The sequence below is a fragment of the Chrysemys picta genome, chromosome 9 (assembly GCF_011386835.1).
Source record: "Chrysemys picta bellii isolate R12L10 chromosome 9, ASM1138683v2, whole genome shotgun sequence".
Lineage (NCBI taxonomy): Eukaryota > Metazoa > Chordata > Testudines > Emydidae > Chrysemys > Chrysemys picta.
In genome coordinates this window covers 22,818,257-22,846,244 of record NC_088799.1, presented here as the reverse complement: position 1 = coordinate 22,846,244, position 27,988 = coordinate 22,818,257, and the positions used below count along the sequence as shown (strand labels likewise).

At 39.0% G+C, this 27,988-nt stretch overlaps 1 protein-coding gene across 4 annotated transcripts; it reads left to right on the top strand.

Annotated features, from left to right (window-relative positions):
* Window positions 1-17: 17 nt before the first annotated feature.
* MFSD1 (major facilitator superfamily domain containing 1) lies at window positions 18-27,988 on the top strand. Of its 4 annotated transcripts, none has more exons than XM_005287005.5 (17): window positions 91-356; window positions 2,559-2,611; window positions 5,353-5,465; window positions 9,348-9,390; window positions 10,711-10,778; window positions 11,676-11,784; window positions 13,033-13,135; window positions 14,153-14,251; window positions 15,551-15,662; window positions 16,539-16,595; window positions 17,474-17,630; window positions 20,127-20,224; window positions 20,779-20,891; window positions 21,496-21,543; window positions 22,828-22,888; window positions 27,402-27,513; window positions 27,788-27,988. In XM_005287005.5, exons 1-17 carry the CDS (start codon window positions 206-208, stop codon window positions 27,845-27,847), a joined length of 1,557 nt encoding a protein of 518 aa, XP_005287062.1. In that variant the 5' UTR covers window positions 91-205; the 3' UTR covers window positions 27,848-27,988. The 4 variants fall into 4 exon arrangements, 3 of the variants coding, with proteins under 3 accessions (XP_005287063.1, XP_005287062.1, XP_065413913.1); XR_010590588.1 differs by lacking the exons at window positions 27,402-27,513; window positions 27,788-27,988 and adding exons at window positions 24,258-24,405; window positions 26,320-26,497 and having other exon boundaries at window positions 93-356; XM_005287006.5 differs by lacking the exons at window positions 27,402-27,513; window positions 27,788-27,988 and adding an exon at window positions 26,320-27,216 and having other exon boundaries at window positions 18-356.

The following is a 27,988-nucleotide window of genomic DNA, read 5'->3' as shown; positions in this document are numbered from 1 at the left end:
GTGACGTGAACGCCTGCGACGAAGAGGGCGGGGTCCTGCTAGGCCGCGCTGCATTATGGGCAACGTCTGCTGGCCTAAGAGGCGGGCACCATGGGTCGTTATTTTTCCCACGTGACAGCCAGTGGACGGGGATCAGCTGACTTGTTCTCACGTGACCTGCTACAGCTTCTCGGATCCTACTCTGGGAAGCCGGGGCCGCGCCGCGATGGTAGAGCCGGGCGGTGAGGAGGTGCGGCCGCTGCTGGACTCGGCGCACAATGACTGTCCCCAGCGCAAGGCGCTGCCGGCCCTGTGCGACCCGCGGCGGCTGGCCCACCGGCTGCTGGTCCTGGCCTTCATGTGCTTCCTGGGCTTCGGTAAGTCCCGCCTCTCTGGAGCCGCTCCAGCGGCAGCGAGCCTCGCGCATCCCCTCTGCCCCAGCCCCCTTGTCCCCTCATGCCCAGTTCCTTAGCGGCAGGACTGGGACCGGGCTCCTCATCTGCCCATGGTTAGGAGGGCGGCAGAGCCTCACACTGCCCCACCCACCCCCGCGCAGTTCCCCCAACCTTGCGTCCTGTCCCCACAACAAGGTCCTGGGACCGGGTCCCTGTTATCTCCTGGCTTTGTTCTGTCTTTGTTCCTGGGGCCAAACCGTGTCCGGGGCTGTAAACGCTAATCCTACAGCCGTGTCCCGTCTGCACGGGTCTGTTGCCACACGTAGGATTAAGAGTCCTCCTGGAGATGAACATTTACATTTTATGGCAGGGCTTGTTAAAGGTTGGGAGGCTGATAGGTTTAGTATCTGTTCTTATTTCTTCCATCTTAAGTTTTAAAAATTCTTCTTTATAAACCTTCCCTCTTGTTTTATTTTCTTTCAAATTTGAGATGTGGTTCCCTGACTTGAATTATGCTGTATAGGCAGGCGCTAAGTTTATTTTCTTTTGGCCTTCTTTGTATTTCACCACACTGTGGCAAAACATACAAACCCATTATTGATTCAAATGTGCTTTTCTTGAGTTTGAAGCCTCCACAAGTTCTGAACAAGAAAATCAGGGCTGGGTCTGGTCTGCTTGCCTGCATAGAAGTTATCACTGCACACCAAAATCACTGTCTACCTCTCAGCTAGTATAAACTCTCACAGCTTGTGATTGTAATATGACAGTCCTCAGAGTTGAGAAGTTTAATTCCAAATGATCGTGGGCTAAAACATGTTTAGATATGTGTTGTTAATAGTGGTCATTATGCACTGAACTTGATGCAAACAGTATGTAGAGAGGTTTCAGAGTAACAGCCGTGTTAGTCTGTATCCGCAAAAAGAAGAACAGGAGTACTTGTGGCACCTTAGAGACTAACAGATTTATTAGAGCATAAGCTTTCGTGGACTGTGGGCTGTAGTCCACGAAAGCTTATGCTCTAATAAATTTGTTAGTCTCTAAGGTGCCACAAGTACTCCTGTTCTTCTTAGTATGTAGAGACACATTCAAGTTAAATCTTACTTTACTAATTCTTTGAGTTACTAAAAACTTAATTAACTTTACTCCATCCAACCTGAACAAGGAAAATAAAGTACAAAAAGAGAAGTCACTCTTATTTTTCAGTCTGACTTTCTGGTGCACTAGTGCAGTGCTACAATGTTTAAATTGTGAACATTGCACAGGAATATTTGAATCCAAACACCCTTTCGCTGATGCTTTTTAAAGTAATGTTTGCAGTAGGTTTTATAGACTTTTTACAAAAGTAAAACCTGTCAGAAGCATGGACATCTTCAGTTTAAAGAACCACATTTTAATCAAATGCCGTTTATGTGGTTTTTGAAGGTTCATTACTTATTCGGTACAGTTATGAGCATTTTCCTGATAGCAGGAAGGGCCTTGTGTTATCAAAGAAAAATAGCTCCTGTATGAGCACTGGCACTTGTATTTTTGCAGTAACAAACCTTGGGTGTGGTTAGTGTAAATGCAGAAGAATAGATGTTCCAGAGGGGCAGTAATGGTTAAGATAAGTGTTTCTCTGTTCAAGGGCTAGTAATGATACTGTGGTATGAAACTAATTTAAACGAAAAACCTCTCCAAAAAGTTATATCTTGCGTTGACATGGACAAGAACTTGCTTTTATTCACAAGACTAGTTACTATTTAAGTATGTGAATGCTTTATATTGTCTGCCTAGCAGTCCGTTAAACAAACGGAAGGTGAATGTCACTGGTTGGATTTGTGTGGTTTTTTTTTTTTTTTGACATTTAGTAAGAAATTTGTTTTAACTGGAAAGATTAATAGTTTTAAAGCTGTTAAAATAGCATTATAAATACACCATTTTTTGTTTGTAAATTTATCACGAACTTTTGCAATACTCTTCATTAAGTTCTGAGAGAAATGAATTTAATAGGCAGAAATGGAAGCAACTTCTGTTATCTGTGGCATGATTTCTTGCAAATGTCATTTAAAATGCAATCCAACTGATTTGTTGCACTTTCCACATGGAAAGTGACTAGATCGTCTTTACTGAGATAATCTTAGTTTTGTATTCAGTATTTCTAAATAGTTTGTCTAAGCTTATTTAGTATCTTCATTCTCCCCGTAGGTAGCTATTTTTGCTATGACAATCCAGCAGCTCTGCAGACTCAGGTTCAAAGGGTAAGTGGTGAAAATTCCTTACATATAATAACTGACTCTTTTTGGATTGGGGGGATTGTTTTTAGTAATAAGCGTACTTCTGAATAACATAAAGAGGACTTTAACCATGCATTAGTGGAATGGGGAAATCAGCCATGTAATTTAATTAACCAGTGGGTTGACTACTTACCTTTATAACTAGAGCATTGTCAAGTACTGTAGTTTAGGTTTTAAATCTAAAACTACTGTATATGTGCAATACTTGACGTTCCTTATCAAGGTAAGAGTTCATGAACTGGAATAATTCACTCGGTGTACATGCAAATAACCGGATACTCATGAGTGAGACCTTCTTGTGACTCTTCACAGTGTTCTCTACATGAGCTGCAACCTGCCTATCTGGAATAGTACATTTGCATGTCCATTTGGCCGTGGTCAGTTACACCTGCCAGTTCCTTCTTTATTTAAAAAAGGAGTTGGGGGGGGGGGGGGGGGGTAGAACTATGGCTGAGACTTGGTGCTGATTTTTCCCTAAGGAACCATAACTCTCCCATGCTGCATGTATTAAAGGCATTAAGGCGATGTCCACACTATGGACCTTACAGCGGCACAGCTGTACTGCTGCAGCTGTGCTGCTGTAAGGTCTCCTGTGTAGTCACTCTATGCAAGCAAGGGAGAGTTCTGCTACTAGCATAATTAAACCACGCCCAACAAGTGGCGGAAGCTATCTTCTGCTGACCTAGTGGTATCCACACCAACGCTTGGTGAAACTTATGTCGCTTGGCGAAACTTATGTCGCTAAGGCGTGTGGTTTCCTCCCACAACCCCTAACAAAAAAAAGTTTTGTGGACAAAGTGATAGTGTAGACAAAGCCTAAGGCTAGTGTCATATGTAGGAGTAAAACAAAAATACTGCATATATTGAATGTAGCAGAGTTAGTTGATTTGGGAATGATATTTTTATTCAATGACTTCTTGCTTTTTGAAATGAACTGCTATATAACATTTGAGTAGCTTTCTGCATTTAGTTATAGATGAGCTTGTGGAATAATGCTGCATAAGATCTACCAGATTCTTCTCTTTATGTGATTGCAGTAAGCACGGCCTCTTGCTTTAAAATCAAGGGTGAAAATGACTGAAATGTTGCTTTCAAATTGCTCTCTAATTGAAGTTCTCACACTCTAGAGAAGCGATGACCATCTGAAAATTTATTGATTATGTTGCAAGGAAGGAGTTGAGGACATGGAAAAAGTCTGGGCCATTATTCTATTGATTCTATCTAAGTTCCTATACTGTGCTTATCACCATAGTACCTGATCACCTTCCAGTAGTGCATTAAGCAGTGTGATTAACATCCATGACCCTTACTGAGTAGTATCTGTGCACAAATAATCCCACTCACTTAGTTGGGGCTACTCATGTGGGTAAATGCTACTCATTACAAGTAAAAATTGCGTAGTTGGGCTCTCTGTAAACCAAAACCAAGAGGAAATAATTACACTAGTGTAGTTTACTCAAAGACAAATTGGTATGCAAAATTCATCGGTATTTTGCATGTTGAAGGTTCTCGATTTAAACTTGTTTATATACCTGCCAAAATTTTGCTTATTTCTTGTGTTATCTTAACCCTAATTTCAACACTGAACCATGTTGTTTTTCAAGAGATTATAGAAATCAGCTTGGAGGTTAGTTTGTTCTTAACATTCTGTAACAATACAGTTCACATCTGACTGTTCTAGGGTATTTGCCTTTTGTGTTGCTTGATGCCATTCTTCTGCATGTCAGCAGTAAGAAGACTTCTTCTCTATATCCAGGCTTCACTTGTGCTTAAGGTTTGGGGTGGGCAGGAGCAGTATGACTGAAATCTTCCAAAAATTGTAGATGTAAAAGCAGTTTTAGGGGCAAATCTAAGGGCTTGTCTACACTGCTGCTTAAGTCAATGTAACTTACATTGCTCAGGGGTGTGAAAAAGCTGCTTCTCCAAGTGATGCAAGTTACATCGACCTAGTGCTGGTGTGGACAGTGCTTAAGTTGGGGGGAGACACTGACATAGCTTCCGTCTCTTGTTGCCTCAGAAGGTTTGCATTTGCTGCATCCCATTGAGCCATGCTCAGGGTGGAATCTATTCTGCGCATCTCTGGAGGCAAAGCAAGGACCTGGGGATTTCTAGCTGAGCCTGGAGTACAGTATCTCCCGGGAAGAGATCCTCTCCACCACCCCTCTCCTATCTTTTCTTTTCCTTGTTTTCTCCTGGATGAGCTCCCCAGCATATGAACAATCTGTCTGGGTTTAGAATTTGAACTTCAGGTGGTTAAAATCTCTCATTTCAGACTCTGTCTGCATTGGATACATTTGTGTCACATTTGGAATGGTTTCTTTCTAGCAAGAGCTAGAAACCAGTTTAAAACTAACTAACTTGGGGGGATTTTCAGAGGCACAAAGGACAGTTAAGGGCCCAACATTCCCGTTTACTTTTAATGGGTGCCTAAGTGTCCTTTTGTGCCTTTTAAAAATCTTCCCATTCAAATTCTACAGAAGCTTTATAGGCAAGGCGCTTACCCTTTGCCCCTGGAAGTTTTCTCCTTACCTGTGGTAATTGGATTTATCAAGACTTGCCTTTGGATTTCTAAACACCTGATGACCGTTTATCTCTTAAAAGGAAGGCTGCATTTTTAATGTTTTAATTATTAGATGCTGTCTTGTCACTGTAATTAAAATAGTGTTAAATGACGCTCTCTTTTTGTAAATTTTGCATATTCTTAGGATATGAAGGTGAACACAGCTACATTCATGGCATTATATGCCTGGTATTCCTGGCCCAATGTGGTTCTCTGTTTCTTTGGAGGCTTTCTGATAGACAGAGTATTTGGAATAAGGTAAGCATGACAACAGTGTCACACTTCTAAGGATCAGGTCATTAGAAGGGGAGATGCACGTCCAGAAAAATCTCATCTACATTTTCAGTGTAGATGACATTCTATCAGCTTTCACTGAGTTTCTTTGAGTGTTTGAATCTGAACAAGCTGCAAAATCTGTTTCTTTCACAGATGTTTTTCTATAAGGTGAATAATACGTTTTGATTCTTTTAAAAAAAAAAAAAGTGACTTATAATCAGGGTCTTTTTTACTTAAATGCATTTTAAAAAAAACCCACAACCCTGTTTAAAATGAGACTGAAATTGACAACTTATGTTAAGGCCTACATTTACTCTAATACAGCACAATTATGTAAATAAAAATATGCTGCATCACTGAGTAATCCTCAAATTTTAATGAGTTAAAAGGCGGCATACCTTTTTTAAATTATGTACCGAATCAGGGTAAAATATCTTTATTTTGAGGTCAACTCAAGGTTTCTAAGAATCCCAAAATCAAGTACTGCATGAAGTATTCATATTACAATGGAGCAAATGCTGGTATTTGTTTTTCCAAATGTAAGTACTTTCAGTTTTTATTGTGTAGAAAAACTTTTGCCTTAATTATTTCTGGGTTTCAGTTTAAGTAGCAAATGTGGAGAGACTTTTCTTCATGTGGACTATTTTATTCAAAGTTGAGAAACTAACTGGAAAATGAAAAAGCAGGAAAGTTTGTTTTCCTAGTCCAATCTAGGATTAAAAACTAGTTATGGAGAGGATGAGATCTAGTTTTGAGAAGTAAGGCCAGATTTAGGTGCCTAGTGGGATTTTGCAAAAGTGCCTTAGCTCCCTAAGCACATTTACTTTTGAAATTCTGGATCATAGTGATCAGAAACAATCAGTCAATTCGTGAACTACAGCTAATACTTCTATTCTGCTTAATTACATTTAGTTTTAAATGCAAAACATGTTTTGGGAAACTGTTATATATCAGCACATGTAAAGTGGCTTCATAAAGTACAAAAATGCATTTTACAATACACTTTTAACTGAATTCCAATTTCCGTCCAAATGCAGCTTGACACAAATACTACCGTCTATACTCGTTCATAAGCCAAACTTTTTTTTAGTAAAAAAGGGAAGCACAAGAGAAGGGGGTCGGCTTATGAACGGGTATAGAGAGGGAGAGGTGGGACACAGCCTCTCCTGCCCCCAGCAGAGGGAGCAAGGAGAGGCAGCAGAGCCAGAAGGGAAGAGGTGCGGCCAGAGTGTCTCTGCTTCTGGCCACGCTGCCCTCCCCCCAGCCTACCGGAGCAGCTCCAGCCAGGCCAGAGACATCCTCCCCAGATAAGGTGGGAAGGGATGGGGTGGGGGGAGAGTGGGGGTCCTGGGCTAGGGGTGGGGTCATGTGGGGGGTGGTCACAGGGGTTACTCCCCTGACTCCCAGCTTGTCTCTCCTCCTCCTCCCCCCCCCCCCCCCAAATTTCCCCACCAGTTGCTTTTCCGGCCCGTCAGGTTTACTTAGGTTTACCTCCGTGCCCGCGGACGCTCAAGGTAAACAAAGCATCTCAGCCCACCAGCGGCTTATCCTGATGCCCCAGGAGCCAAAGTTTGCTGACCCCTGAACTATAGGGTCGGCTTATGAACGGGTTATAAAAATTTTCCAGTTTTACTTATCCATCTTGTGGAGGTCGGCTTATAAACGAACTGGCTTATGATCGGGTATATACAGTAAGTAAAATACGGTAATCTAGCAAATAAGAAACGTGTTGTGCCATTTTCTAACATAAAAAAATGTAAAATTTAAGAATCTGGACAAATGTATGTTAGTTTATATAACTGCTTAAATAAACATTTATAGATTTAATGTATTCTTCAGATTAACAAAGTACTAAATTTAGTGGAAAGGCTATATTTGTTGCTAAGGAATGTGTTTTAATGCTTCATTATCATTATTTGGTGTAACCTTCCTTTAGACTATAGACGGTGTACACTTGAATCTAGGGATGTGATTCCCAGCTCAAGGGGAGACATCTGCATTAGCTCTGATCTAACTAACATGTTTAGAAATGGATTGTGGCTGGGGAGGCGCGAGTGGCAGGATGGACTAGCTGCCCCAAGTATGTACCCATCAGAGACCGTAGGCATGTACTTGGAGGGTGGCTAGCCATTTCCACAGCTCACGCTGCCACACCTATGCTCAGCACACTAGATCAGAGCTAGCACAAATGTCTCCTCAGGTTGGGAATTACACCCCAGCACTATACGTAGACATACCCTAAGTACAAATGTAAAACAAGAATAACATTTTTAAATCAAGGTTTCCTGCTTGCTGATTTAAGCATGATTTGAATTCAGGGATTTAAATCAATCCACCCTGTTAGGAAATATTTCACAACTTTAGTTGTCTGGTTTGTGTACTAAGTTTTTACTAAGAAACTGTTCCAAGGGTAGGCAGATAGATTCACGTATCTAATACAGGCTTATTTAAAGGGGAATAGTGTCTTAACAGCTGTACTTTAAAAAAACACCACAGTACTATTTTTGAACTGCTGGGTATATGAATCTCTTGTATATGCAGTAATAGTATGAGAGTCTGGAAGTGGAAAAACTGTATAGGAGCTTTGATTCCTCCAGCCTCTGGAGTAAATATTAAGTTATGCACTCACTACAGAGCAAGCTATTAGATCTTGACTACAAAGTGCTGAATGGAGCTAATACATTTTGAACATAAAAATGGAAAGTGGAAAGAATACATTTTCTTCAGTGTTTTTTTTTTTTTTTTTAAGTATTAACCAAATCACGATTAAAAATGAGGCATGTGTGTCCTTTGCTATGAGGCTTCCTCCGGGCCTGGGCACCGGCCAATCCCCTGCTCTGCCTCTTCCTGCCCAGTTCTGCCTCTCCTCTGTGTGTGCCCTCTCCCCGCTCCCCCCCCCCCTCCCGCCTGATCGTGGCAGGCGAGAGGCGCTGGGAGGGAAGGGGAGAAGTTGATTAGTAGGGCCACCGGTGGATGGGAGATGCTGAGGGGGTGGGAGGGAAGCTGGCTGCTGGTGAGTGCTAAGCACCCACTCACTTTTTTCAGTCGGTGCTTTAGCCTTGGAGCACCCATGGAGTCAGTGCCTATATCACTGTATTCTAGTTGTCACTTTTATGTATTACACTGCCTTCCGCCTAACAATGAAGATTAAAGTTACAGGATTTAAATGAATTGGAAACTGATCATGGTACTTGAAAACCAGAACATATGCACTCCTGTTTCTCAAATCTGTTATCACCTCAGACGTGTATCTATGAACTCCAAACCAGTGCAAAAGAAAGGATCAAGTATTGTTTGTAAACTATAAAAGAATCATAGGACTGGAAGGGGCCTCCAGAGATCATCTAGTCCAGTCCCCTTAATATGTTTACATATTAAATTTTAAAGTTTCGGGGAAGGAAGTATGGTATTTCCAATACAATGAATGTAACAAATACATCACTTTAGCACAAAGAAAGCTTGTATGAAGAGTGCCAGACTTTTTTTTTTTTTTTTTTTACTGCTAATGGTCAGATGACCAATATTTAGCCAGAGAGAGCTCTGGCATGTCCATGTAATATGGAGCTTTCTGATGTAAATTCTCTTAAATAGAGCTAGAAGTCCTGAGCCACACACTGAACACACTTACTCTTCCAAATAACATTTCTGCTGGTCATAGGCAATAGCAGTTTCCTCATCCTGGGGCACATGGTTAGTAACAGGTAGAAAAGAGATTTCTGGGCAGTTTGATTTAAATCTTCAAACCTAAGAACGCTTCAGAAGCACTTCTGTTTTTAATGTGTAGTAGTGTTAAATATTTTCAATGTACTCTAATACCTCTGGCTTTATTTTAAAGTTTTAAATATCTCAAACTTTCATTGACAGGTTGGGCACCGTAATATTCAGCTCCTTTGTTTGTGTTGGACAAGTAAGTGCAAACAAAAGGGGGCACAACAGGCTGTGTCATGTTGTTGAAGGGTTTGGTGAACAAAAGGCATAGATAGCATAATTAATCTGTGCTAATTAAAATGCATCATACCCTTCCATAACTGTGCATTTCAGATAGAGGGTTTCAGGCAAAAACCAGGCTAGGATTAACAATTGTAGAATTGCCTTAAGAAACCATAGAGGTATTTTCTAAGATACCTGTTTATATTGTTCAAATTAAGATTCTTTATTATTGCAAAGAAGTTATTTATGGTTTACAGCGTCCATTTTGGCCTGGAGTTACATAAAGACTTGCTGTTGCCCACATTTTTCCAGGATGGTTATTGTTAGTGCATTCACCTGTACTTGATTTTTTTGAAGTGAATCATGTGCCTTGTTAACAGTTGTCCTGATTCTTCCCTTCTACCTGAAACCTGCACGGCCTTAAAACATAGAGCACATCGGGTGCGTCTGTTCTGTAGTAGTTCTGATTGACTATGTAGTGGTAAAGTACAGTGCCCCGTAAACATCCTTCCTCCCACGTGGCCTTGCAGTAACTTGTGTCCATCTTCCTGCCGGGAGGGGTAATCCGATAACATGGCCAATAATTAAGCTCCTTTTAAGCTGTGAAAAACGATTTCACAGTTCTATTTCCTATATTTTAGTTATGGGAATGCTGCATATACATAAACTGCTGTAGGTTTGGGTACAATTAATCAGACTTTGCAAACAATATTTTTATAAGGATTTTGTAGCAGTTTTCAAGTTTATTAGCTTGTTTATATTATTTGAAACTATAGTAACTAGGTAATGCATTGATCCATATTCTGTGCATGATAACCTATTAGTGACAGGGACTGACTATAATTAGTAATTTATTTAAAAAAAAAATCCTTTCCATAGGTTCAAATGTTCATTCACACTTTAGAATGCCTTCAGCAGCTAGTATGAAGAATACTTTTACAAAGAGACTTGCTTTCTTTTTTTAGTTTTTTAAACTTAAATGCTTAAACAGAAATTCAATTTGCATCAGTTAACTGGATATTCATCAGTAGGCATTTGATTAAATTTCCTAGGTAGTATTGTCAATACTTACAAATGTGTGTATTTAAATGCTCATTAGCAGCACATCAAGCATTAAAATATTGCAAAGTTCCATATGTTTGCTAGCTTTCAGGAAAAAAAAAACACAAAGCAAAAAACAGCTTGTTAGCTCATGTGGTATGTGATTTGTGTAATTTGATGTTCCAGAATCATTTTATTTTAAAGTTGGGTTGTTAAAATGTGTTCTGTTTTTTGTTTAAATGTTACTATTTTCCAGGTGATCTTTGCGATGGGAGCTCTATTTAATGCTTTTTGGCTAATGGAAGCTGGCAGATTTGTATTTGGGTAAGTCTAGGTAAAAGGTCAACATCGGATTGTATGCACTTAGAGGCATGACCACCTTTTTCTGTGTTCTGCAAAGTGCCTTGCATACTTGTGCTCCCACAGCCTATATACTTAGGTCTTGATATATCTTCAGTGAGGTCTGCAAAGGGTTGCAATTGTATTCCTAAATTTATTAAAGAATTAGAAATGACTTTCTAATGTTTCAGTGCCGTATTTAATGTCTTTACTTAATTTAAACAATAATGAAACCATACATAACCAGCAGGCGAAGCAGTCATCTGTAAAGATCTGAATAGCGCTGTGGTGCTAGTGCTCCTTGTCTCCAGTTGTAAAAGTAATGTGTTTTGGCATTTAATACAATTTAACATGTAAATAATTGGGGTGTTGCAGGATCAAAAATGAAAAGAGGTTGGCTATAAGATACCTTTATTAAGGTGTGATCGACAGTATGAAAAAGTTTGACAATCCATGACATACTGTAGATAAGCAACAATAAACACATACTTTAGTTTTGTGAAATCCTGGCTCTGTTAACTTCAGTCATCACCCCTTGGCTCTTACACTATTCCATCTCAGCTAAGAAGGTGCTGCAATCTCACTTATTTCACTTTTGCCTCTGCTGTCTTCACATTGCTCTCTTTGCACAACCAAATCCATTTTCATGGACTTTAGCTTATTCTTTTCCACTTTTTTGCTATAGTCTTCAAAATGCAAAACCATTGCCTTTCCTACACGTTTGTTAGTTATGATTCATGTTACATTAGATCTGTGCATGTAAAATTCAAGTGAACCTACACAGCACTACACAAACTGAAGTCAATCCAGTGTACTGAATTGTTATATCACAACAGGTGTTCAGATTACATTTTGATATATATTTCTCTTTCCCTCATTTAGAATTGGTGGGGAATCCTTAGCAGTAGCACAAAATGCCTATGCTGTCAGTTGGTTTAAAGGCAAGGAATTAAATCTTGTGTTTGGATTACAACTTAGCATGGCCAGAATTGTAAGTATGAAGACCTATAAACGCGATTTTTTTTTTTTTTTTAAATAATCATATGTTTAAAATTTGACTTTGTATTCCTTGGAAGTGGGAACTGTGTGGTGAAGTCAGGATGCAGTGGTGGAAAATTGCCAAAACTCCATTTACGAAGAATCTGATGAGAGCATTTTAAACTCCAACGTGGATGTTGTGCATTACAGTTTGCATGATGTAACCACCAGGACACAGCAGTTCCTTGAGGTGTTAACTGTCAAACTTCTGAAGAGGCCCTGGTGAAAACTAATACTGCCTACAAAGGCAGGACAGGAATGGCACTAATGTCTGCCGCCTTCAAGGGTGAATTTTTAAAATGTACAACAAACTTTACTCATGCAGCGTACTCCAACTTGGCTGAGTTTTGCTTGCGCTTTTTTTTTTTTCCATTTTAATTTGCAGTATACGTCAATTGATTTGGGACCTGAGCTTCTAATTGTGCTTACTCTACAACATAACTGTTCAGTATAGAAATATTAAAATAGTGTTTTATGGACTTTATATAAATATATCTGATCTGCTATCCAACGATGGGCCTGCTGTTCATTCTGTTTGGGCTAGGAAACAAGGATCGGCTGTATTAAGAACAGCCATACTGGGTCGGACCAAAGGTCCATCTAGCCCAGTATCTTGTCTTCCGATAGTGGCCAATGCCAGGTGCCCCAGAGGGAATGAACAGAACAGGTAATCCCCAAGTGATCAATCCCCTGTTGCCCATTCCCAGCTTCTGGCAAAAAAATTCCTTTTTTCTTTTTCCTTTTCCAGCCTTCCCTTAACAGAGCATTGGAATATCCCTTGTTCTGGGAGGACTATCTTCTGCTCTGGTTAGACATGTCCTCCTGAAGTCTAAATTAAAATATGGGTTAAACAAATCATACATAGAACACATAAGTCGTTACAGTGTATAATACAGACTTCATGGTGGTATTGCTGCTAGTGCAGAAACATCGAATATGGGTTTCTTCTGAAACTTTGTATGTGACTGGATTCTTATCTTTGTAATCTCGAACCTATTCAATTCTTGTACTAGTTGCAATTTTAATTTTATACCTTGGGATACATAAATTAAGCTTATTTTGTAGATCTATTCTTTTTTAGATGGCTTTTATATTTATTGGGAAATTGGTGAGACTTAAACTGTTCACCTGAGCTGATCCTTTTAAAACTATAATAGAATTGTAAACTGCAGTATTCTTCATGACTGTCCTTTCTGTCTAGGGGAGCACTGTGAATATGAATATCATGGGATGGATATACTCCAGAGTTCAAGATCTGCTGGGCTCTACAGGTCACAGTACACTTGGATTTACACTCATGATAGGTTAGTAAATATTTTTTTTTTAAAAAGTCATCAATAACACATGTCTGAAAATCCTGAATGCTACATGACATAAGCAACGTACACTGAACATTTTAAAGAATATGCATGAACTAGAAAAAGCTAAATGAGTGAGCTGTTATATTTTCTTCAGCTGAAAATTTGCTTGATAGTGTTGAAAATAAACTATAGATCAGTCTGAGAGTAGCAGTATAACTGGCAAGGTAAGACTTTAAGCAAAGTCAACATCTGGGTAGTTACCACGTTTGATTGACAGTTAGTGGTGTATTATGGTGTGTATAGCCAGCAACTGAAACCAAAGTTAGTCTTCATTATGGGGATGCATTATGGCTTTCATGTCTTGCATATGCTTGGAAATCATGGGTAGATTTTTTTTTTTTAATCTTCCATTGAACTATGTGCATCCCTTGTCCCTCAGAAAGGCAGCATGTCAAAGTTCTTGTATATGTTTATTCATCTGTACTCTGAAGAGAGAAAATTTCCACTTGGGTGAGGTTTTTGTCCCCTTCCCCCCCCCACAAAACCAAACCATGGGCATTAAGACATTGCTCCTGCTTACATTTGGGCTTGAGCTTTGCTTCTGATATTCCAAGTACAACTAGCTTTTGGTGCAGAATTGCTCATGCATTGCACTCACTATCCTGTAACTGCTGTTTTGTGCGTGTAGTCACGTAACTATATTTCTAGATAAAGTGCAGTTATCTGTAATCAAATACAGGCACAATTGTACTTGCAACACTTGTGTTTGAAAATAAAAGGTAAAAGATTTTGAGGTGGTGTCTGTATAAGGTAGTGTTTAGTAAGCCAAAATATCTTTACATTCTTCAGACTTTGAATTAGTCCACTTAGTTTTATAATGCTAGCAACTGGTGTTTGGTCATAGTAAACACTGCACTTGTTAGACTGGTCTGTTCTGTTTAGAGGTGTATGATAAAACATACATGAACTAAGTCCTTTCTGGAGTTACTACTATACAGTGAACTCCTTCTCTTCTTCCAGGTGGTGTAACATGTATCTTTTCACTAATCTGTGCACTAATTCTTGCTTATCTGGACAAGAGAGCAGAAAAAATCCTTTGTAAAGAGCAAGGAAAAACTGGTGAGTGATAAAAATCGTTAAAACGCTCAATTTGCATAGTATGTTCATCTATAGTACTAGATCAGTTACTTAGAAGTGTGTATGTAACCTGGATTCATACCTTTCACTCTAGAACAAAATACCCTTTAAACTTAAATTCCAGTTATCTGTCCATTAGTCATATCAGGCTCCTGGTGCTTTGATTTTTACCACCTCTCATCCTCTCCTTGCTGCACTATAAACCCCGCTTCTAGCTGTCATGATCGAAAACATGAGTGAAAACTGGATGCAATGTCCTCTTCTAGAGCCTACAAAAGGGGCATGAACTGTCCTATGTTTTACTCTGTCAGGGCTAATGCTGAAATGAAGACCATATAAATGTAAGCCATAGCTATTTAATAACTGCTTATTATTAATAGAAATATCCAGCTAATATGTGTCCTGCAACCTCAAAAGCCTCCTGTGCTCTCTAGGTGTAAAGAGTCCAACTTTCTTTTACACCGGTTACACCCAGTATACACAGGGCCGCACAGAGGATTCCGGGGGCCTAGGGTCTTCGGCGGTGGGTTTTCGGGGCACTTCGGCGGTGGGTCCCGGAGCAGAGGGGCCCCCCGCCGCCAAATTGCCGCCAAAGACCTGGAGCGGAAGAAGCTCTGTGGGCCCGGGCCCCCCAAGAGTTTTCCGGGGCCCCTGGAGCGAGTGAAGGACCCCGCTCCAGAGGCCCTGAAAAACTCCCTCGTGGGGGCCCCTGCAGGGCCTGGGGCAAATTGCCCCAGTTGCGCGCCCCCCCCCCCCCGGGTAGCCCTGAGTATACATCTTCCCCCAACAATCTGTAGTGATGTGTTGTCTATACAAAAATCTGAGGCGTACTGGAAATAATTTGTTTTGCTCTCTCCCCACATTTAATCACTTCTCCATAGTTAGGGGTTGCAGCAAAACTTCACTTTTCAATTGACAACTTCTTTATTTAAATAGAAGTCGTTGAAGATGTTCCACTCTGCTAAACCAGACTGTCTCTGACTCTAGGGACCGTGCTGCAGAATTTAAGTCCAGCTTGCCATGGAATACATTGGACTTTGGTCTTCAGTTTTGGCAGTTCTATAGCGTTAAGACAGGATCAATGAAAATGCTAGTAGAAACTTGTCATTCGCTCCCTCTTGCATAATTTATTATATAGTGAGATTATATTTATCATACAAAATCTAACTACATGAATGCTCAGTTCTACAATGCATTTAGTTTTATTCATCTTTTAAAAAAATTAAACTTATCTATAGATAACTTGCATTGATCCCAATATCTGTCTTTTTCTTTCTGAAGGTGAAGTGATTAAATTAACTGATGTGAAAGACTTCTCGTTGTCCTTGTGGCTCATATTTATAATCTGTGTTTGTTATTATGCGGCTGTGTTTCCTTTCATTGGACTTGGGAAGTAAGTGTCTCTCTCTTTTTTTCCCCCACCCCTCCTTTTTAAATGAAATATAAACAGCTGAATCAGAAACATCACTTCCTAACATAACATACCATACCAGTTTGGCACAAAGTTAACGGACAGAACTCCTTGTAGAGACAATGTACATTTTTAAAGATGTATTTAAAATAAAAAAAATTATTGCTGTTTTATTTTTCAAGAAATCACTAGGAAATGTTTTTGTAGCAGTTCTGCCGTTAGTCTGCTTTTGATGTTTCTTCAGTGACCTTGCTTGTGCCATCTCTTACCATTTGAGAGTTGTGATGTGGATTTTCTTATCTGTTGCACTTTCTTAAAAATACACTTTAGGTTTTAGCATTGGTTGAGCTGGTGTAATGCATGTTACATTTGTTACCCAAAACTTGGAATTGGGTTAAGTGGAGATTTGACTAAGCATCACTAACCATCAGACTTCTCCAAGCTAAGATAGTTGTCCGGCTTTTCCATTTTGCTTATGCATCATCTCCAAAAGGTCCTGCTTTGGCCAGTCTAATACAGAGGCTTGGTCCTTGCTGTGCCATCACTAGGTTAGCCACCAGTGAGTTGTGCTTTTGATGACTTCTTCTGATGTAGAAAAAAACATTTTTAGAACCTTCTACTATAGAAATCTATCTCCTAAATACCTTGTGAAATTCTATATGCAGTATCTATGTTCTCTAGAAGATTTCATTTTCTGTAACATGCATTCTTTATGTTTACGTCAAACTGTTTTTTTTTTTTTTTTAAACTTAGTAAATTTGAATTTTTTTCCTATTTTCACTTTCAAATTTAAGCTAAAATGGTAACATTTTAAATGGGTAAAAAAATTCTAAAACTCCTCTATGGATTTTACTTTAGGGTTTTCTTCATTGAGAAATTCAAATTTTCTTCTCAAGAAGCAAGTGCAATTAACAGGTATTCTTGTCAATTTATTTGATTAAAGGCTTTTATGTAAGAGCATGTCAGTCACATGTTAGTCTAGGGAGACAGTAGAGAGTCTTTCCCAAAAATCTTGTCTTCAGACATATTTGTGTTGTGCTGTATGACTAATGCATTCCCGGGGGCATGGGTAGACTATTCTATCAAGGAGCATCAGTCCTTCCCTTGTGGAAAGTCCAGACTATAAAAATGAATCCTGGGGCTTTGTTTAGACAAGGAAAGATCTGCCTTGTGACAACTGTTAAAGGAGTCATGGACTGAGAAGCACTCCTTTCCCAAGCAGAGCTTATTAAAGCAGGCTAATTATGCTTTGTAGCTATATAGTACTTGGCAATCAACGAACTAAAGTATAACAAATCTGTGAGGTAGGGTGAATGAGTTGCTCAACATCATACAAGTGACCGTTAGTGCCAGAAACAGAATCCATTGCTCCTAAATCATTCCTGTGTTCTAACCAGTAGACCACACTGTTGGCTACCTAGACATCTTGGTCTCTGGGATGATGCCCTTCTGACTTCTACAAATGGCTAATCACCTTTCTGCAATACAAGTGGGCTAGATTTCTTCTCTTGAGGCTGATCCCTGAATTATCAAGGTGGTGAACACTAAATTTGCCCCTGTCCCTCAACTACCAGACACTAATTATGCTGCTTTGATATTTATTTTTGGAGAGGGAATGTATTTGTTATGCACTCAAGCATCCCAGAACAATTCCAGCATGGGGGCTCCACAGTGAAGAGGGAATTTGGTGTGGTATAGATAGTGATGCTTCATGATGGAAAGACAGAAGTTGCCTTGTGGTTTAAAATGTAGAATAAATGTGTTTTCAAACATTCTTTATCACTTCTTTGTAGCATTGTATATATCATATCAGCACCCATGTCCCCTGTCTTTGGATTCCTGGTGGATAAACTTGGAAGAAATATTATCTGGGTTATGTTTGCTGTAGTGGCAACCCTTGCTTCTCACATTATGTTGGCCTTTACTTTCTGGAACCCTTGGATTGCTATGGTAATTCTTACTAGTAGTAATGACTTTAATTGTGTACATATGTGATCTTATCTGATAGCCATATGATAAATTGTATTTATCATGTTCTTTTGACCATATTGCTGGCACTAGTCCACCACCATGGAGATATGAGAGAGAGAGAGAGAGAATAATGAATGGTATAGAGAAAGTTAATCAGGCACTCCTGTTTACTCTCTTTGAATACAAGAACAAGGGAACGCTACATGAAACAGAAATTAAAAGTGAAGTTAGGGAATATTTTGCACAACGTGATTATCTGCTTGAAGTTATGGCTATGTCTACACTACCACGGTAAGTCGACCAAAGTTATGCTACTTTAGCTACATGAATAACGTAGCTGGAGTTGACGTAGTTTAGGTCCACTTATTGCAGTGTCTACATCACACTGGGTTGACAGGAGACGCTCTTCCGTTGACTTACCTTACTCATCTCATTCCGGTGGAGAACTGGAGTTGACTGGAGAGTGATCTGCTGTCGATTTAGCGGGTCTTAACTAGACCCACTAAATTGACCCCCGGTGCATCAATCGCAATAGTGTTGATCCTGCGGTAGTGTAGACCTAGACAGCTTAGTAGGATTAGACACCAGATTAGACACTTCTGGCTAATGAGCACTCCAGTTACATTAGCTAAGCAAACTTTTATAAAGATTATAAGCCTTTATGCTTCAGGATACAAGCCAACCACTGGGGGTGTGGGAGGTTAGCAGGACACTTCCCCTATAGGTAGGTCATTCTAGAACTGTTCTCAGGTCTGATCCATTAGGGTAATTCCTATGCTCCTTTGGAATCTGGTAGGGGGCAGAGGGTGGGTTGTAAGACTGCAGTTCTGCAGCAGCCTCCTACTACTTGCATTGAGCTGGCGGCTATAGGAAAAAGTTCCCAGGGTTTGAGGCTTTCCCCAGTCTGCCCCTGGAATATACTTGCATTTTCCTCTGGTATTGGCTACTGGTAAATGAGATACTAGGCTAGATGTAATGCTATTGCAAAAAAAGTGAACATCGTTCTGGGATGTATTGGCAGGAGTGTTGAAGGCAAGACACGAGAAGTAATTCTTCCACTCTACTCCGTGCTGATTAGGCCTCAACTGGAGTATTGTGTCCAGTTCTGGGTGCCACATTTCAGGAAGGATGTGGACAAATTGGAGAGAGTCCAGAGAAGAGCAACAAAAATGATTAAAGGTCTAGAGAACATGACCTGTGAGGGAAGATTGGGGAAAAAAAAATTGGGTTTATTTAGTCTGGAAAAGAGAAGACTGAGAGGGGACAAAACAGTTTTCAAGTATGTAACAAGTTGTTACAAGAAGGAAGAAAAATTGTTTTTCTTAACCTCTGAGGATAGGACAAGAAGCAATGGGCTTAAATTGCAGCAAGGGAGATTTAGGTTAGACATTAGGAAAATCTTTCTAACTGTCAGGGTTGTTAAGCACTGGAATAAATTGCATAGGGAGGTTGTGGAATCTCCATCATTGGAGACTTTTAAGAGCAGGTTAGAGAAACACCTGTCAGGAATGGTCTAGATATTTAGTCCTGCCACAAGTGTAGGGGACTGGACTAGATGACCTCTTGAGGTCCCTTCTAGTTCTGCAATTCTATGATTGGCTGTTTTCTGTTCCGGCAGTTGTGTACAAATACCTGAAACCCCTAAATAGCTTCACGCACCCATTTTATTGACTTGGGCCTGTGTGGGTGAAGAGACAACCAGAAAACCCCCAGCTTCTGTCCATACTACCTTCCCAAGACTTACTGCTTGAGGCTCAAAAAAGTCAGTCCTAAAGCAGTGACGGACTGAAGATCAATACCTATCAACCCATCAGGGCTAGCAGCGTGTTTTCCTGCTTTCCAGTGTGACACAGTACTTGTTTTGATACCTGTCAGGCCTTAAAATAGTAATGCTATGTGCTAAAAAGCTATTTCATCCAACTTGGATATCATTAAAACATGTTCACTCCTCTGAAGGCCTGTACAGTGGACTTTTACTAAGGCATGGTATGAAGATAGTCTAAAAGCTTCCTGTAAAACATGGCATATGTGGTGATTGGTGTAAAGGTTTCATTGATGCTTGATTGTACTGTTCAGAAACCCATGGGTTTTTTTTTTTTAATATTAATTCTCCAATTCAGAGCTTCCACCATGAGTTGTTGAAGATCCCTACAATGGTACCAGGTTATCCCTAATCATACCTGGTACAATTTAACCACTGAGCGTGTGGGTGGGTTTTTTAATAAATTGGCTTTTCTGTGTGTGTATATATACATCTTTTTTTTTTTTTTTTTTTCCTAACTGGCTGGTTCTGCTTCTGCAAAGCTCACCCAGAAACTTTTTGTCAAAACACTTCTTCTTGGCTTGTGCTCATAGGAAACGGTTGACAGAAATGTCATCCTTTTATTAAAATTCTATACCAAGTACTACATTTTAGTACTTTAACACCAGCATATATATAATGTAACATGTATATTCTAATCTTGTTTTCAACAGTGTATGTTAGGAGTAGCCTATTCACTGCTTGCCTGTGCTTTGTGGCCAATGGTAGCATTTGTTGTTCCGGAACATCAGCTGGGAACTGCTTATGGCTTGTAAGTATTCATATATTTGTCTCCCGGGGAGGTCTACAGCTGGTACTTCCAAATACAGAAACACTATTTAAATTTTGAGTAGCTTATTCCAGAGTGGCTGCTAATAGTTTATTGCAATGAACATATCTTATAAAATTCCTCAAGCTAGGAACAGTCCTCAAATTCTTCAAGATATGCTTGTTTTGATATCAAACAAATCTAATACGTTTTCATGCTTCTGAAATTACTGTCTCCAAAATAGCTTTTGCTTTTCACATTTAAAGGATTACTGGCAAAATTAACAGGTCACAGATGTAGAACTTGATTCTGCCCTCAGATTTGTGGATGCAGTTTGTACAATTAGAGAATGTACTTGTTGCATATCTGCCTCTGTATGCCATGATGCAACTTGTGCCAGTGTACAGTGTCTTTCTTATAGTTGTATTTATAAATGCAAATAAGGAAATTCTAGGTACTCTTCATACGTTAAGCATGTTGGCTTCTTTAAAAATAATAATAATAAAAAAAAAATCCCCATGTAATGTGGATAACAAGATTGTTTACCCTGTGTTTAGTATGCAGTCTATCCAAAATCTGGGTCTGGCAATTATTGCCATAGCAGCTGGTACGATACTGGATTCTCGAGGATATCTGTTTCTAGAAGTCTTCTTCAGTGCTTGTATTTGCTGTAAGTACATTACTGTGGGAACTGATGGCCCATGAATATTGGGGAGCTCACATGACACTTTTTCCTTAATGCTCAGTGTGTTTGTAGCCACGTCAGTGAATACTTTCTGTTGTGTAGATTGATAGTTGGGTGCTTGTTTTATAAACTGATGTTGAAAGTAATTAATTCTTACTGGAGTATTGATCATTTACCCTCAATGGACTTTATACTGGGTACTGAAGAAATTGTTGAAGGGGAAAATGAGGTCAGATGGATATTAAGTATAGTCAGAACCTTTTTAGGTAACACTGAAACACACTACTTATGCTAAAAGGGGATCTTCAGGGAAAGAGATTTCCTCCCCCTTCCCCCCCATGTTAAGTGACCATTTTCCTGATCTTGCTTTAAACACTCTAGGTGGTATTTTCAAAGTGGCTAAGTGAGTTAGGAGCATAAGTCACTAGGACGTGCTCCTAACTAACTTAGCTCATTTTTAAATCTCAACGTCTGTCAACACTGCTACCTAAAAGATTTGACTGTTACTTAATTGCACTTTAGGGTAAGAGTTTGGTTTTCCTCCCCTCACAGTAACCTTGCTGACTATAACTCTCTTCTGTTTTTCTAGTGTCACTAATAGCTGTAGTCATGCTGTATTTTGTGAATCACCTCACTGGTAGGTGCATGTTTATATTGTCTCTTTACATATTTTCTCTGTTCTGTTTGAGTCAGTAATTTTAGTTACAACAATGATCTAAATTTTTCCTCTGTAACTAGTATTACACGGGGTAACAGAAGCTGTTCTGGCTCGACTCTTTGTCGATTAAAAATTTTACCCTCTTAATGGAGGATAATGGAGACATTTTTAAATCACCTCAATATAAGTTTCCTTTGCCGATTACCATCAAAATTCCCTCAACCTTATCAATATGAATGCTCCCAAAAGGTAGGGTAAGCAGGGGATTCCGAACCTATCCTTTGAACTAACTTGAGCACTAGTTTTAACATACCTGGTACTTAATAAGGTTGAACTAACTAATATTAAAGGGGTACAGTACAGCTGCACATGGATATCTGATTTGGTCATTTATACTGGGCTTTGAGTAAGACACTGACCATTTCCCTATCCCTCTTTGGAAAAATTTCAGATTGCTTTTGTAGACCTCATAGTAACTGTTGAAGTGCTGTGTGTTCGCATATGTAAAAGTTGCATTGGCTCTTCAGAAAGCAAATTATCTTCGTTCCCCCTTGACTGTTGTTGCACGTCTAATTGTATTTCCAACATTGGGGTTGGATAACAATAGAGCTGGAGAAAAGCTGCTACATTCAGTCCATTTTGCTGCTAATATTGGGTTGTTTCTATCAAGGATATGCTAGCATTTTATCCTGTATACGTGTAAATGCCCCAAGCTGTGTGGGGCTTCCACCACTTTCCTTGGTTTTAAACATTTTTCACTCAAGAAAGCTGTTCCTGATGTTCAGCCTGAAACTTTTTTCTTTACTACATGCTGTTAATCCTAGCCCTATCATCCTAAATTCCTCTCCTTTTTGGGTGATTATCCCTTTACATTTTTGTTCCTACCACATTATAGCTTAGGTGAGAGGGGATAGCTAAATAGTTAACTTTCTAAAAATCTTTAAGTGCTAGAAGAAATTACTACTTCTCTGAACTCAACTTGTTACTTAGGACTGAATTCACTCTAATAGATTCTAGACCCATAGCTATTATGTCTTTGCTCTATGACATGTCTATTTGTTTATGCGGCCTAGAAGTGCATTGACTTTTAGCTGCCATATCGAATTGTAGTCTTGTCTTATCCCAAGGTCTCTCAATATTACTGATTTTCCATATGTATGTTGACTTTCATTTTCTCAAGTTATAGAGGTGTTTCTAGTGGAGTATACCATACAAAGACAAATATTTCAGAAGTTCCTAAATCACCATAACTTCTGTTTGTAGGAGGTGATCTTAACTGGTCTGCAAAGAAAAGGGAAAAACTGCAAAAGCTAGCTGCAGCTGAGTAAGTATATAAAGCTGAGAATTGGTGTCCTTTTTAAAAGCTTTATTAACTTAGAAATCTATTTTTTTTTTTTTAAACATACACATAGTTCAATGTCATATCTGATTCTAGACTTTTGGCACAGTCTCCCCTTAACCACACCTTTGTAGTCAATGTATTTTGCAATATACTATCAGGAATGAATGAGGCAAGAATAACTTTACTACAGTAGAAATACTCTTCACAACCTCATTCTGTGAAAAGTTGAAGCCAAGTGGAGTTGAAGATGCTCAGCACCTATGAAAAAGAGGCCATCTCAGTATCTGAAGTTGGGTGCCCAAAATTTGCACTGTAGTGAGTGTTGGCGTTATCCTTTTAAAATACACAACTATTTGCAATTGTCTATTGGAGAGACTGGGTGGGGATACCTTTTATTGGACCAATTCCTGTCAATATTTAGTCTGCTGTGTGGCTCGTGGCTTTCTCCGTCTCTGAATAATATGCTCCTGCCTCCTGTTATTGAGTAAAGCAAAAGCTGTCTTATGTCTACTGCCCAGGCACCATATCTTGCTGGTCCTAACTCTTGAAAACTATTTTCTTCTTTAAATATAAAGGTATGAGTTCCTTCCAGCTGAATGAAAGTTCTAAGGCCTGGCCTGGCCTGCACTAGGAAATTATCTTTTGTATAAGTACATCATTCAGGGAGGTGAGAGAAAACACCCCCTGTGTGACGCAGATAAACTGGTTTAACCCCCAGAGAATACTCCTGTCAACCTAGCTACTGCCTATCGGGGAGCTAGAGCACCTATGCTAACAGGAGAATCCTTAGCATTGTCATAGGTGGTGTTTCCACTGAAATGAGTGTAGACAAGCCCAAGTATATTTAAAAAAAAAAAAAAAAATACTACTAGCACTTCACACTTCTGAACTAAAACTGCTTATTGGTGACCTTTTTATGTAGGTGTGACTAGTTAAGAAAAGACAAGTAGCATGTTGTCATATTCTTTAGTCATGCTTTTGGGTAATGGCATACTTTTTAATTGCCACTGCAAAAGTAAAATATAGAGCAGAGTGTATCTGGGGCCAATTATGAGTCAAGTCAGATTATCTGGGTTTAATATCAGAAGCAAGACAAATGAAGACTGATTTTTTTTATTTTTTCAAAATAGGATCCTAAAGTTAGGCTTCTAAAGCCATATATAGAAACAGGTGCATAAATATGGCTTTAGAAGCCTAATAATTTAAAGAGTGCTGAGCGCTCACAGCTTGCACAGCCCTTCAGGTTACTGAAGAGTTGAATTTAAGGGTCCTATTTCTGAAAATCTTGGCTTTTAGTTGTGAATGGGAAGCTATCAAAACACTACTGTAATTCGTATCCATTCTTATGTAGTGCAATGGACATTGAAAAGTCTCCTAGTTATTAGAAGAAAAATTGCTTCCTGTCAAGACACTGGATTTATTTCAAGTTTATTTTTACTGTCACTGACATCTGAGTTTCATGGAAGGTAACTTCCCTAACTTAAGGATTTCAACTGAAGGTATGTCAACACACACACAGCTACGGCTGTACCGCAGCAGCAGTGCCATGGTAATGCTTCAGTGGAGACACTATCGATGCCAATGGGAGAGTCTCTCCTGTCTATGTAGGTACTTCAGCTCCCCAAAAAGCGGTAGCTAGGTCGATGAGAGAAGTCTCCCATCGACCTAGCACTGTCTACACCACAGGCTTAACTGTGTCTCTCAGGGGTATAGATTTTTCACACGCTTGAGCAATGTAGTTATACTGACCTAATATCCTGGTGTAGACTAGGACTTAGACCGAGGCTACACTCGAAACTTCAAAGCGCTGCATGAGGGGATTAGCTTACAGTGCTGGCTACCAACGCTGGGGCACTGTTTACACTGGCGCTTTACAGCGTTGTAACTGCTGTGCTCAGGGGTGTGTGGTGGTTTGTGGGTTTTTTTTTTTTTTTTTACACCCCTGAGTGAGAAAGTTGCAGCGCTGTAAAGCGCCAGTGTAGCCAAGCCCTTAGTAGTGTGTGACCAAAAGGGCATTAACAACGCTACAGTGAAGGTGAAGTTGAACTTTGATATATAACAAACTTGTTTAGGGTTTAATTCTACAAATGTAGAAATCCAGCATGGCTGGAAAATACAACCCACTTGTAAACTCCAAAAAAAAACAACAACAAAAAGCTGCCTGCTTTTAGATAGGTTTTTCCTAAAAACTTAGTCTAGTATCCTGTTTAGAGTGACATAAGACTAAAATCTCCTTGAGTTCAATTTCTGGCTCAACCACAGACTTACTATGTAATCTTGAACAAGTTACTCAATTCCTCAGCTATAAAATGGGGTGGTTAATACTTCCTTGTCTCAGGGGTGTTGTGAGGATAAAATCTAGTAATCAGATAATATGGAGATGACTATAGAAGTAGATATAGCTGGCTTTAGGGTCAGGCACATTTTAGAAGCAGACACTTTAAAGGATGGTACAGTTATAAAGCTATAAGGTCCATTCTTTCCATTTGTGTGTGTGTGTGTTTTGTTTTTTTTTTTTACACAAAGATGATTTATCTTTAAATACGTTTGACAATGTTTAATTATGTGTTCTAGCTAGGTATTATGAATACTTCATTCAGATGAATATTTTTTTGATACACTTCTTGTTGTGAACAGTAAAACACCTTTACCCTCTCAGTGCTGCTGCTTAGGTATATAGTTGTATGTTACAGAATTAATTTACACGCACAAAAGCATTGTAGTTTAGGCAGAAGACAATTTGTCAGTGCTAAAATGTGAGGCACTAAACTTGCATATGTAATCTGTCTGTAGTGAATTGCAAATAGACACTTTTACTGCAGTGGCTACAGAACTAAATTTAGTTTTTCTGTAAAGTGAAAGATAGAAGATTTCTGTATGTATTGTCTGTATAAAAAAATTTTTTACAACATCTTACACACCTGTGACTTCAGAATGAAATCTCTCAACCAAAACTCTCTCTCCCACAGTAGCTGGTGGTAGTGGTTTCATACTGGCATGTGGCAAACTTGGCTTGGGTTTCTGTTCTGTGGGGTGGCACTACAGAGATGGGAAGAGGGCATCTAAGATCCCACTTCAGCAACGTAACTTGTTGAAACCTGATGAAAATTTGGTTCCAAAAGATATAGTACATGAGCTAACAGATGGTGACCAAGATGTGAAGCTGCTTTGGGTGGTAAAGGAGCAGAAGAAGAGTCTACGTAAGGCTCTTGTCAGTACGTGGAGCACATTCCGTCACCAGAAGCAGATATATATTTTTACTTGACTTGCCAATTTTTCTGGTCAATCAAGATGTGTGCAGTGTTTCCAATATATAATTCAAAAGATAACATTTTGTGTTTGATAAAACACCCTGAATGTCAGGGATCCTTGTAGCATGTTTTCAATAATTCTCACTACAATGTTTTTTGCAGAAAAGAAATTTGAATAGCAAATATCATCCAGAAGTGGGGAGCATTTGATCAGCAATTTATCAGCTTGAAGAATTTATAGTGTATTTAGAGCTCGATGCTTAGCACTGGACAATACAGTTGATTGGAAAACATACTAACATGCCGAGGATTTTACAGTAAACTATTTTATGATGACACTTATGCTTTGTAACAATTTTTAATAGCTACCAAACATTCATCTTTCTCAGAGCAGTTACACTGTGTTGGGTCATAGCATTTTAAACTGAACTGAAGTTTCATGTAACTGCAAAATGTTTCCTTTTCAACCTGAAGCAAACATTCTTGCAATATAAACTAGATCAAATATCTCACTTACAGGAGCAGCACTTAAATAGTGTCTCTTTGGTTGGTGTCAAGAGTTTTTGCCTAATAATGGTTTTAAGCAATTATTTGACTTGTATTTTGTGTACTGAAAAGATCATTGCCTTCCAAAACTTAACAGGTCTCTGTTAATGTGGCTTTTGTCACATTCTTCATGCAAAACACTATCACGTGTAGCAGTAAAACACAGTTCAGTCTTCCAAGACTTTTTTACTCTTTACAGAAAGGGCTGAAGTTGAAAATAAGTGGGAGTGGGGAGCTGTTTCTAACAAGTACTGTATGGTCAAATACTGGTTCTTTAATCTGTGATAAAACCAAAACCTGATTGCTATTAACTCTGTAAGACTGCTGAGCAGTCTCTTTAGTAAGGTTGTTTGTCACTTCTCTTTTTTTGTGTGCTATAATCTTAATATATTTTAAGGGATCAAATCTTGTTTAATTGATAAAGGCATAGTCTGAATTTTGTTTAAAAAATGAATCAGCATGTTGTAACTTTCCAATAAAGTTCTAAATGCTAAATAAAAAAATTGCAGAAAATAGTCTGTTTTTCTTGAATATCTAATTAGTGTGGCTTGCCAAATGTTTCTCTTAGCTTTTTGTTAACCTGCAGTTTTACACCTGTAAACATTATAAACTGTTTGTTAATTTTACTTCTAGTAACTGTCAGATTAACAGAGATTCTGGTTTGCGCATCACTTAATTTAATCCATTTTGTTTTACAGAGCAGAAAAACGAGAGAAACTCAGATGTGAAAACGAAGATAACTTGGCCAAATTACAGCCAAAGAATGACTTTAGTTTAAGGAATAGGTATCTCTCCAAACTAGGAGCTCAGGTATTAGTAGCAAAGCAGTTTTTCCCTAAAGAAGACAGTGCAATTAAAAAAAAAATCTACATCTAATGTAGGTCTTCACATAAGCAGTATATTGGTTTTTATGAAAGAGCTAAATTTATCCCATTGCTATTAGAAATGAATCTTGCCTACAATTTAAAAAAATAAAAACCAAACTGAAGGGGTAGAATAAATCAATAGTTTTAACTTGAAAGACAGATAAGCTGAAGAATAGTTATCAATAAGATTCATCATTCTTTCAAACTTTTTTTTGCAGCTGCCCGATAATTACGCTTCCGACTTACCTGCATTGGCACACAGAAGTGTGCTGAAATAGCATCACTCTGCGCAAGTTTGTCAAGAGATGGAAGTGCTCTGAAGTTTATGCAGACAAACTTGCTCTTACTAGTCAAGAACTACACATAGAACAAAAGCAGAATAATGCACCATGTTCTATATTTGAATCCACATGCTGTCA